The sequence below is a fragment of the Chaetodon trifascialis genome, chromosome 6 (assembly GCF_039877785.1).
Source record: "Chaetodon trifascialis isolate fChaTrf1 chromosome 6, fChaTrf1.hap1, whole genome shotgun sequence".
Taxonomy (NCBI): domain Eukaryota; kingdom Metazoa; phylum Chordata; class Actinopteri; order Chaetodontiformes; family Chaetodontidae; genus Chaetodon; species Chaetodon trifascialis.
In genome coordinates this window covers 567501-580000 of record NC_092061.1, presented here as the reverse complement: position 1 = coordinate 580000, position 12500 = coordinate 567501, and the positions used below count along the sequence as shown (strand labels likewise).

The 12500-nt window shown below is 49.5% G+C and overlaps 1 protein-coding gene across 2 annotated transcripts in view; it reads left to right on the top strand.

Annotated features, from left to right (window-relative positions):
* The window catches only part of ak8 (adenylate kinase 8), a 13940-nt gene extending 3581 nt beyond the window's left edge, over positions 1 to 10359 (top strand). Inside the window, exons 4-14 of one of the 2 annotated variants that reach the window (XM_070964875.1) lie at positions 10 to 120; positions 474 to 542; positions 6924 to 7005; positions 7173 to 7244; positions 7520 to 7720; positions 7902 to 8024; positions 8355 to 8444; positions 8529 to 8670; positions 9535 to 9615; positions 9705 to 9834; positions 10189 to 10359. In XM_070964875.1, the coding sequence (XP_070820976.1) occupies positions 10 to 120; positions 474 to 542; positions 6924 to 7005; positions 7173 to 7244; positions 7520 to 7720; positions 7902 to 8024; positions 8355 to 8444; positions 8529 to 8670; positions 9535 to 9615; positions 9705 to 9834; positions 10189 to 10278 (1191 nt within the window). In that variant the 3' untranslated portion in view covers positions 10279 to 10359. Of the gene's footprint in view, positions 1 to 9; positions 121 to 473; positions 543 to 6923; positions 7006 to 7172; positions 7245 to 7519; positions 7721 to 7901; positions 8025 to 8354; positions 8445 to 8515; positions 8671 to 9534; positions 9616 to 9704; positions 9835 to 10188 lie in introns of those variants that run through there. The other variant, XR_011602299.1, reaches the window with a different exon arrangement.
* The last annotated feature ends 2141 nt before the right edge of the window (positions 10360 to 12500 follow it).

The following is a 12500-nucleotide window of genomic DNA, read 5'->3' as shown; positions in this document are numbered from 1 at the left end:
GTCCTTCAGGCCAGAAAGCTGAGCGCTGAGCTGAGAGCTGTCCATGTGACCACAGAGAGTTTACTGCAGGACCAATCAGAGCTGAGCGCACAGGCACGTCCATACACACTGGCAGAGCAGGTACGCACACACACACACACACACACACAGACACGCACAGACGAACACACGCATGCACACACACACACAGACGAACATATGCACGCACACACGCACGCACACACACAGAAACACACAGACGAACGCACACACGCGCACACACAGACAAACACATGCACGCACGCACACAGACACACACACAGATGAACACACACACGCACACAGACGAACACACGCACGCACACAGCTGATTAAACTCAGTGTTGAATATAATGACCTGTGACCTCCAGCCAACACACTGTGTGTGTGTGTGTGTGTGTGTGTGTGTGTGTGTGTGTGTGTGTGTGTGTGTGTGTGTGTGTGTGTGTGTGTAGGAGCTTCCTGCTGAGCTGCTGGTCAGACTGATTCAACAGAGGCTGAAGGAGATCGACTGCTTCAACAGGGTAAGAGTGTTCACACCACCATCAGCCTCCTCCATCACCTACGTCAGCCTCCTCCTCCACCCGCAAAAAAGAAAGAGAACCTGACTTTAGAACTTTGCGGCAGCACGACGGAACTTCCTGCCATGTGTCAAACCGGCCAATCAGCACGCCCGTGGTCGTAAATTGAAGGCTGTCCTTCTGCTGTTTGGTTGGACATGATGTCTCTGTGATAAACCTCCAGGACAGGTAGATCAGTTGATCGGCCGTCTGTCTCTCTTCTCCCTCTCTGATTGTCTCCGTTTCTGATGTGACGCTGTGATGATAATAATTAGCGCTCTGGTCGCCGCCATGTCGTACTACGATTCCCAGCAGGCCAAGCAGCGCATCGGCGTGTCTCCCCAGAGACGGCGTGATCAAACGGACACGCTGCTGTCACATCACACGTGTTGTTTTCACTCGGGCTCGTCCTCTCTGCTGCTCCTCATTAGCATCACATCCTGTTTGCTGTCAGCGCTCATCAGGACACTGAGAGCTGCTTTCTGATCAGTTTAAGAGAATTAAAGGAAGCGAAGCTGCTGTCACCAACACTCACACAACAGCAACAACATCAACAACACTCACACAGCAGCAGCAACAACAACAACAACACTCACACAGCAGCAACAACATCAACAACACTCACACAGCAGCAACAACAACACTCACACATCAACAACAACAACACTCACTCAGCAACAACACTCACACAGCAACTACAACAGCACTCACACAGCAGCAACAACATCAACACTCACACATCAACAACAACAACACTCACACAGCAACAACACTCACACAACAGCAACAACATCAACAACACTCACACAGCAGCAGCAACAACAACAACAACACTCACACAGCAGCAACAACAACAACACTCACACAGCAGCAGCAACAACAACAACACTCACACATCAACAACAACAACACTCACACAGCAACAACACTCACACAGCAACAACACTCACACAGCAACAACAACAACAAAACTCACACAGCAACTACAACAGCACTCACACAGCAGCAACAACAACACTCACACAGCAGCAACAACAACACTCACACAGCAGCAACAACAACACTCACTCAGCAACAACACTCACACAGCAACAACAACAACAACAAAACTCACACAGCAACTACAACAGCACTCACACAGCAGCAGCAACAACAACAACAACACTCACACAGCAGCAACAACATCAACAACACTCACACAGCAGCAACAACAACACTCACACATCAACAACAACAACACTCACTCAGCAACAACACTCACACAGCAACAACAACAACAACAAAACTCACACAGCAACTACAACAGCACTCACACAGCAGCAACAACATCAACACTCACACATCAACAACAACAACACTCACACAGCAACAACACTCACACAACAGCAACAACATCAACAACACTCACACAGCAGCAGCAACAACAACAACAACACTCACACAGCAGCAACAACAACAACACTCACACAGCAGCAGCAACAACAACAACACTCACACAGCAACAACACTCACACAGCAACAACACTCACACAGCAACAACAACAACAACAACAACAACAAAACTCACACAGCAACTACAACAGCACTCACACAGCAGCAACAACAACACTCACACAGCAGCAACAACAACACTCACACAGCAGCAACAACAACACTCACACAGCAACTACAACAACAACAACAACAACACTCACACAGCAGCAACAACATCAACAACACTCACACAGCAGCAACAACAACACTCACACAGCAACTACAACAACAACAACACTCACACAGCAGCAGCAACAACAACACTCACACAGCAACTACTACAACAACACTCACACAGCAACTACTACAACAACAACAACAACAACACTCACACAGCAACTACAACAACAACAACAACACTCACACAGCAGCAGCAACAACAACACTCACACAGCAGCAGCAACATCAACAACACTCACACAGCAGCAACAACATCAACAACACTCACACAGCAGCAACAACAACACTCACACAGCAACTACAACAACAACAACACTCATAAAGCAGCAACAATAACAACAACACCCACACAGCAGCAACAACAACAACACTCACATCAACAACAACAACACTCACACAGCAGCAACAACAACACTCACACAGCAGCACAAACAACACTCACACAGCAGCAACAACAACAACACACACACAGCAACAACAACAACACTCACACAATAACAACACTCACACAGCAACAACAAAAATAACACTCACACAGCAACAACAATAACACTCACACAACAATAACAACACTCACACAGCAACAACAAAAATAACACTCACACAGCAACACTCATACAGCAGCAACAACAACAACACTCACACAGCAACAACACTCACACAGCAGCAACATCAACAACAACAATCACACAGCAACAACAACAAAACTCACACAGCAACAACAAAACTCACACAGCAACAACAACACTCACACAGCAGCAACAACAACAACATTCACACAGCAACAACACTCACACAGCAGCAACAACAACAACAACACTAACACAGCAACAACAACAACACTCACACAACAACAACACAAACTGAAGCTCACAACTGCACTTATTGTGCTCTCTTATCCGCCCTCCGCTCAGATGTCTCCTCACTTGCTGCTCCGCCATGAGACAATGACAGCACATACGGACGGATGGCGACTATGGGGACAACCTGGAGGACGGACGCAGCAGCACTGGAGTCTAAGGAGGGTCTGATGTCCTTGGTCAGTGAGGAGTCATTCAGGAGCTTCTGGAGTGTGTTTAGCAGGAGTTTCAGGGGGTTACTGAGGAGGTCCTGTTGGCGTGTCTACTGGGTCCTGGTCAATGTGTCCTCTATGTCTTTCTGTTGGTTGATCGGTAGCTTTTAGCAAGCTTGCTAACTTGCTGTCATACAAGTTCTTCTTCTCCTTCTTTGTTGCGTGTCACGTCCCCCTCTCTCCCCTGTTTCCGGCTGCAGCTTCGCAACAGCAGGCAACAGCTTCAGGTCCTCTACCAAACCCTGAGGACCTGTGGACTCAGCTGTGGCCTGGACTGTCAGGAGACGTGTGACATGTGGTTAAACTGAAGTGTGTCAAATCACATTCAGCGTCGTTACAGCGAGAGTATGAACCAATTCAGGAAACCTGCTCATCTCACGCCCGTCCTCGGTGGACAAGGCCAGTCCGTCCTGAGAGACGGTTGATTAGCTGGTTAATCCCTGACAATGAGCCAGAAAGTCAGTGAGTCATAGTTCTGCTGTTCTGCAGAATCAGATGATTCTCCAGCTCCATCCTCTCCACCCGTGGACCCTCCGTCAGACCTCTCAGCTCATTGGCTGAATGAGGACACTCCAGAGAACCACTGACTCGTCTGTCTGACTCACGAGGCCTCACCTGGTGTGTTCTCATTGGTCAGCTGCTGGTTGGAGTCTTAGTTGAGATCAGGACTCGTCCGTCGGTGGTTCAGCTGTGGCTTTTGTGGCGTTAGATACCAAACGTCAATGTTGAGTTTAGTGTTGAAATCAGAATCAGTCACTTCCTGTTTGCTTCGTTCTCACCGTGTTTTTATTCCAATGGCCGACAAGATTTCAACCACAATCAACCAGCTCTGAAAGCTTCTGTCTCTGTGTCCGACACGTCTTCTTTTTCCACCTGTGTTTCAGATTTACCTTTGTTCAGTGTGTGTGTGTGTGTGTGTGTGTGTGTGTGTGTGTGTGTGTGTGTGTGTGTGTGTGTGTGTGATCAGCGTTAAGCTTTCGTTTTTTCTTCTTAACTCTACAAACAGCTGCTTCTGTCAGCCTCGAGCGTTTAGCTTCAGCATTTAGCATTTAGCATCAGTGTTTAGTGCTTAGAGTGTGTGTGTGTGTGTGTGTGTGTGTGTGTGTGTGTGTGTGTGTGTGTCTGTCAGTGTGTGTGTGTGTGTGTGTGTGTGTGTGTGTGTGTGCGCATGTGCGTGCATGTGTGTGTGTGTGGATGTGTGTGATCAGCAGCTACTTTCATCTGCTAATGGCTGTTTTTGGCTGCAGGCTAAACTCATCACACACACACACTCCAGGGACTGTGTGTGTGTGTGTGAGTGTGTGTGTGAATGGAGGACAGGACAATGATTGACAGCTCCCATCAGGACCCCGCCTGTCCTGCTGTCAAATGAAATACTTCACCTGTCTGTGTCTCTCTGTCTGTCCATCTGTCTGTCCGCCTCTCTGTCTGTCTGTCTGTCTGTCTGTCTGTCTGTCTCTGTCTGTCTGTCTGTCTGTCTGTCTGTCTGTCTGTCTGTCTGTCTGTCCGTCTGCCTCTCTGTCTCTGTCTGTCTGTCTCTCTCTGTCTCTCCGTCTGCTTCATTTTCACCTGAATTGTCTCTATCATCACGACCGTGAGACAAAGACACGTCAACATGTCTTCGTCTTTGTTTCCAGAGCCTTCGGCCACATCTACGACCGCTAATAGGTTTGTTATGGAAATGACTGGGTTGACAGGCTAACACCAGTGTTAGCCTGTGGAGAAGCTAACACTGATCTTACCCTGTGATGTCAATCAGACTGTTCCTTATTGTCTCTTCTGGAGCCAACGTTGATGTCAACGTTGGATTTTAGTGAAACATGTCCGAGCTCATTCTGCCCAAATATTGACATCAAATATGGAAATTATAAAACACATTTTACAATATTTTAGAACTTCTTCAGCAGATTAACAGTTAAGAAACACAACACCATCAAATACAACAAGCTAATCCTTAGCAGCACATTAGCTAACCTTTAATGTTAGCACGTCCATGGTTTATTGATCTGATGCCGCTGCCGTCGCCTCTCAGTCGTCCTCTTCCTTTGTCCTCGTGGTCACTTGCAGTAATGCAACAAAAACTTCTCCTGCACCCTAAAAATAATTTTCCCCATAGACCTCCATCATGAAAGAAACGTCTGGTAAACTGTTGACAGGATAATCAATATTTGGAACACGCCAACTGATCATCAGCCTGATCATCTTGTAACAGACAGTGAAGACTAAATCAGACTGTGGTTCATCCAGCACACACAGCCTGTCAAATGAGTGTGTGTGTGTGTGTGTGTGTGTGTGTGTGTGTGTGTGTGTGTGTGTGTGTGTGTGTGTCTGTGTGTGTGTGTGTGTGTCAGAGCTGCTGTCAGTCCTCTTTATTCAGCCTGGCAGGCAGCACTGAGGGAATATGGCTCCGTAATAGTTTGAGTGCGACTGAAGCAGCTCTGCATTAAGCAGCCGGGTTTTATTTAGACTTCATGCGAGTGTCAGGCAGCAGTGAGACGCAGCTGCTGTCAAACTCACCGTGAGACACAGACAGACGTCAGACTGAGTTCACACAGAAGATGCAGTTTAATGAGCAGCTCTGAGCTGATGTCTCACACACTTTTTAAGCAGTTTGAAGTTTACAACAGGAGTCCTTTAGGATGGCGGTGACGTCGTGAGGCCTTGTGTCTGATTGGTCGGGCCGCGTCCGGACAGAAGTTCCATCCAGGCTACCTATGGCTGCAGCTGCTAGCTACTGTTAGCTAGTTAGCTCAGTTAGCCATGTAGCTAGTAGCATTGTTAGCTCACTGGAGTTTTCCCTGACGGCGCTGAGGGGACGATGAGGGGACGATGAGGACACGACAGGCTGGGACAGGCGTGAGCCAGGAAGTGGCGAGAGGAAGCTCTGTCATCACCAGCATGGAAACACACATCTAACTCGGAGACATGCGTGATGTCACGTACGTACAGACATTAAAAAGAAGTAAACTTTCACCTTTGGTTTCACGCAGGACCCGAATCCTGATGTCCTGTGTGAAAGTCCTGAGTTTGACCCACCCCGCCATCCGACCTCCTCCATCAGCAGACATTTCTCCCTCTTTAAACTACGTCACCTGACGCCCCCTGAAGTGATGCCAGAGAAGGACCTGGAATCAGAATCTGAATCGAACTGAACAAGCTGCTGTGTTTGATGCATGAGTGAAAACAGGAAGTCTGTCCAGGATCCTCTCACCGTCTTCATGGGAGGCTGTCGGAGCCTCTGAAACACTGAACCAATCAGGGAACGAGCTCAGCCTCGAACAAGTACTGAATGAGGAATGGACCCGCCTTGTAATGTCATCAGTTTGTTTTTATCTGGACACTTTGTCTTGACTCAGTGCGAGATGAGGTGTCACATTTGTTAGACTGGACACGAGGACAGAGGCAGGTCGTTGCCCCCCATCACTCCGGTCCATGAGAAGTTACAGTTTGCCTTAAATCAGTGTAAACATAAACATAAACAGAAATAACTCCTGTGAGCCACAGTCTGAACGACACCCACTCTGTGTGTGTGTGTGTGTGTGTGTGTGTGTGTGTTACAGGGCTGGGTGTTGGAGGGAATCCCTCAAACTCGTCTGCAGGCTCTGAGTCTCCAGCAGGCCGGAGTCCTTCCTGAACATGTTGGTGAGAACAAAACGTCCACTCAGAGTCCATGTGTGGAGACAGACACAGCACATACTCAGGTGTGTGTGTGTGTGTGTGTGTGTGTGTGTGTGTGTGTGTGTGTGTGTGTGTGTGTGTGTGTGTGTGTGTGTGCGTGCGTGTGCGTGTGCGTGTGTGTGTGCGTGCAGTGATGTTGGAGGCTCCTGATGACGTGTTGGTGGAGAGGACTCAGGGGAAACTAGTGGACCCACTGACAGGAGGTGAGTCCAGAGTCCAGTTTGGTGTCCTGGCGTTTCACCCAATGAAAAGTCAAACTGTCTGTTTGTGTCAGGCCTCAGTGGTCCTGACAGGCCACCCCGACAGATCCCAGACCAGCCAGAGAGCACAAAATAACATGAGTAGAGGACATCAGTTAGAATCCAGCTGTAGGTCCAAGAGCAGGTCCAATACTGAGGAATGTCCACTAATGTCCACTAAATGTCCAGTCAGACAAGTCTACACTGTGAACACTCATGACATCACTTCCTGTCTGCAGACGTGTACCATCAGACCTTCATCTGGCCGATCGACGACGCTGTTGCTCAGCGTCTGGAGAAGAAGCAGAGTCGGCCAGAGGAGCAGCGATTGGCTGATCTGCAGCGTTACCGCTGTGAGGTCACAGGTCTGAGCTCAGCCTATCAGCACGTCCTGAAGGTCATCAACTGTGATCAACCACACGCTGACGTCTACCAACAAGGTACACACACTGAGAATCAACCAATCACACGCTGACGTCTACCAACAAGGTACACACACTGAGAATCAACCAATCACACGCTGTGCGTGCGTGCGTGCGTGCGTGCGTGCGTGCGTGCGTGCGTGCGTGCGTGCGTGCGTGCGTGCGTGCGTGCGTGCGTGTGTGTGTGTGTGTGTGTTAGTGCTGGCTTTCGTCCGGACTCGTCATTGCTCCAGAACTCCCAGAATCCTCTTGTTGGGTCCGCCGGGTTCAGGGAAGAGTCATCAGGCCAGACTGCTGTCAGAGAAATACAAGATGGTGGATGGTACACACACACACACACACACACACACACACACACACACACACACACACACACACACATAAACTAACTGGTACATTGACACACTTCTGTCCATCCAGGTGGAAGAAAACGAGCTACCATTATTTTATGTTCAAGATAACCAAGTCACAGTCTGTCTGTCTGTCTGTCTGTCTGTCTGTCTGTCTGTCTGTCTGTCTGTCTGTCTGTCTGTCTGTCTGTCTCTCTGTCTCTCTCTCTCTGGCTGTCTGTCTGTCTGTCTCTGTCTCTCTGTCTGTCTCTCTGGCTGGCTGTCTGCCTGTCTGTCTCTCTCTCTGGCTGTCTGTCTGTCAGTGTGCTGTGGTCAGTTGTTGAGGTCTGTAGCAGCTGGTGGATCAGTCCTGGGAGAGAAGATCCAACCATACCTGGATGATGAGAGAGCAGGTAACCCCACACACACCCACAGCAGTGTGACGACAGAAGCAGCTTATTACTGATTATTGGTTATTGATGAGGCTCCTGGCGCAGTTCCAGACTCCCTGCTGCTGCAGGTTCTGGAGGAGCGTCTGAGCCGAGTGGACTGCAGCTGCAGAGGCTGGATCCTCCACGGCTTCCCCCAGCACCTGCAGCAAGCCAAGAGTCTGCAGGAGTCCCAGCACCCGCCCAACAGGTACTGCTGCTGCTGCTGCTGCTGCTGCTGCTGCTGCTGCTACTGCTGCTACTGCTGGTACTGCTGCTGCTGCTGCTGCTGCTGCTGCTGCTGCTGCTACTGCTGCTACTGCTGGTACTGCTGCTGCTGCTGCTGCTGCTGCTGCTGCTGCTGCTGCTGCTACTGCTGGTACTGCTGCTGCTGCTGCTGCTGCTACTGCACGCTGCTGCTGCTGCTGCTGCTACTGCTGCTGCTGCTGCTGCTGCTGCTGCTGCTGCTGCTGCTGCTGCTGCTCTACTGCTACTGCTACTGCTACTGCTACTGCTACTGCTACTGCTCTACTGCTACTGCTACTGCTACTGCTACTGCTCTACTGCTACTGCTACTGCTACTGCTCTACTGCTACTGCTACTGCTGCTGCTCTACTGCTACTGCTACTGCTACTGCTACTGCTCTACTGCTACTGCTACTGCTGCTGCTCTACTGCTACTGCTACTGCTACTGCTCTACTGCTACTGCTACTGCACACCGCTACCACTGCTGCTCCAGTACAGCAGAAGCTCTGTCGTTTTCATTGGTTTTAGTGTTTTTCCTTTTTTAATTCTACCTCTTATCTGTTTCTCATCCTGTTTTGTGCATGTTTAACCTGCTGCAACAAAAGAAGCCTCAGTCTAAGCCTCAGTCTCAGTCTAAGCCTCAGTTTAAGCCTAAGCCTCAGCCTCAGCCTCAGTTTAAGTCTCACTCTCAGCCTTTGGTTTTTGACTCGTACTGCTCATTATTCCTCTCTCTCCTTTGTTGCTGTAACACAGTAGATTTCCTCACTGACATACATTAACTGTTTCCTCTGGTTGACCTGTGGTGACCTTTGCTGTCTCGTCCTCTCAGAGTTTTCTTCTTGGAGTTGACTGATGATGTTTGTCTGGAGAGAATCAGTCTCAGAGCTACAGATCCAGTCAGTGGGGAGAGGTCAGTACGACCAGTTTAACCAGTAAACTGACGCACAATAAGACCTGTCAGATTCACTTTTCCTCCTGTGATGTCATTTCCTCCTGCAGGTTCCACGCCGTCACTCGACCGGCTCCGAGCTCTGAAGTCCAGAACAGACTGAGGACCAGACCTGAGGACAGTATACACACTGTAACACACACACTGAGTCAGTACAGGACACAAACTGCAGCCCTGCAGGTACGCACACACACACACACACACACACACACACACACACACACACACACACACACACACACACACACCGTCCTGCTGCCACAAACACTCACTGCAGCACCACATGTGGATTCATCCACCACTGAAAATGGTCCCAACATGAGTAACTCACTGTGTGTGTGTGTGTGCGTGTGTGTGTACGTGTGTGTGTGTGTGTGTGTGTGTGTGTGTGTGTGTGTGTGTACGTGTGTGTGTGTGTACGTGTGTGTGTGTGTACGTGTGTGTGTACGTGTGTGTGTGTGTGTGTGTGTGTGTGTGTGTGTGTGTGTACGTGTGTGTGTGTGTGTGTGTGTGTGTGTGTGTGTGTGTGGACAGTCTGTGTATCCGGATGCAGTTCATATTGATGCTGATCAGGATCCTCACTCTGTGTTTGAGGCTCTGGAGAGCAGACTGAGAGCTGATTGACAAGAGGACACACCTGGACACACCTGTTGGGGAGACAGGAAGTGGAGTAACTGCTGCACCCCTCTGAACTTTTCCTCCATCTTTTTTTTTTTCAAAACCGTCCTGGTTTGTTTTAACTAAATAAAATGTTTCTGTTGTTCTGCAGTTGTAACAGTTACCTCCTAGACTGCGCGCACACACACACACACACACACACACACACACACACACACACACACACACACACACACACTCCCAGGTGACAACTGTGTCTGTGTGTGTGTGTCTCGCCTCAGGCAGACTTCTTCTTCTTCCTCTTCCTCCTCCTCTTCCTCCTCCTCTTCTTTAGAGACTGTTGTTGTCTCAGAGTTCAAACACGTTTATTATTTTCAATGTGAAGCATTTTAAGACGAGGACGAGGTCACCTCAGAGCGTCCTCAGGTGTGTCTCACCTGCTCCGTTCGACAGGAAATGCAACAAAAACAAACTTATTGTTTCTCTCGATCAGTCGATCACTTTTATTGAAGCGATTGTTTCCTTCAGGCCTCATTTGTCTCAGACCTGCTCAGGGTCATGTGACCGCAGACAGCTGCATGTGGAAGACACTGTCCTCGTGTGTGTGTGTGTGTGTGTGTGTGTGTGTGTGTGTGTGTGTGTGCGTGTGTGCGTGTGTGTGTGTGTGTGTGTGTGTGTGTGTGTGTGTCTCTGTGTGTGTGTCTCTGTGTGTGTCTCTCAGTGTGCGTGTCTCTCTCTCAGTGTGTGTGTGTGTCTCTGTGTGTATGTGTCTCTCAGTGTGCGTGTCTCTCTCTCAGTGTGTGTGTCTATGTGTGTGTGTCTCTCAGTGTGTGTGTGTCTATGTGTGTGTGTGTCTCTCAGTGTGTGTGTGTGTCTCTCAGTGTGCGTGTGTCTGTGTGTGTGTGTGTGTGTGTGTGTGTGTCTCTCAGTGTGCGTGTGTGTGTGTGTCTCTCAGTGTGCGTGTCTCTCTCTCAGTGTGTGTGTGTGTCTCTCAGTGTGTGTGTGTCTATGTGTGTGTGTGTCTCTCAGTGTGTGTGTGTGTCTCTCAGTGTGCGTGTGTCTGTGTGTGTGTGTGTGTGTCTCTCAGTGTGCGTGTCTCTCTCTCAGTGTGTGTGTGTGTGTCTCTGTGTGTATGTGTCTCTCAGTGTGCGTGTCTCTCAGTGTGTGTGTGTGTGTCTCTCAGTGTGCGTGTCTCTCTCTCAGTGTGTGTGTGTGTGTCTCTGTGTGTATGTGTCTCTCAGTGTGCGTGTCTCTCAGTGTGTGTGTGTGTGTCTCTCAGTGTGTGTGTGTGTGTGTGTGTGTGTGTGTGTGTGTGTGAGAGTGACAGCAGCTGATGCGTCTCTGTCAGCGTCTCCTCTGATCTAAAATCAGTCGTCACAGTTTAGGACTTTTACTCGGATCCTTCATGTTAAAATATCTCGTTTGCTTCAGAGCGCTCCGTCCTGCCGCCGCCATGATTGAAACCTGCTTTTCCGTCTCTGCCGCCGTTTCAAAGTGCTGATTTTGGTAAATGACTATAATTAATCCTCCTGAGTGTCGGTTTGAGTCCCAGCGGTGCCGGACTCGCAGCTTGATTGACAGCTCTATTTTTAAGTCTTCCTGTCGACAACAGGAAGCGGAGCGGGAAGGAAATGGGACGTGACGGCCGCTGATGTGATGATGGACAGTTTGTCCTGGCGTCCCGCAGAGACCGAAGCCTCTGTTCATCCTGCCGGGAGCCTCTGAGCAAGGCACCGGCCCCCAACAGGAACCGGAGACGGACTCTGCCGGTCTACTTCCTCTGCTGGAATTGTTCAGATGAAGTCGTGGCCTGGTGGTCCTACAGGTCTGCTTGAGTCCAAAGACCCAACCCAGGACCTGGACTGGTTTTCTCTGGTCTGTTGAGGGACCTGTTTCCACTCTGCTCAGGTCCCTTCTGGATCAGCTCCAGTGCTCCTCAGTCCTGGTTTGAGACGAGGTCTGACCCTGATCAGGTCCCTGTAGACTGGTTCTGGTGATCTTTGGGGCTGATCTGGACCAGGTCTGACTGGGTGTGTGCAGGTAACTCCTGTCAGTAGGGGGCGCAGTGAAGGGAGCAGCGAGGAGTCGATGCTCCTGCAGGTCCAGGTCCTGAACTCTGGCCGGACGTCCACGCTGAGACGTCTTTGTGTTTGACTGTCAGGAGTTAACGAGTGAAAACATGATTCATTCATTCATATTTAAAGGTTAAACTTAAACAGCTGAATGAA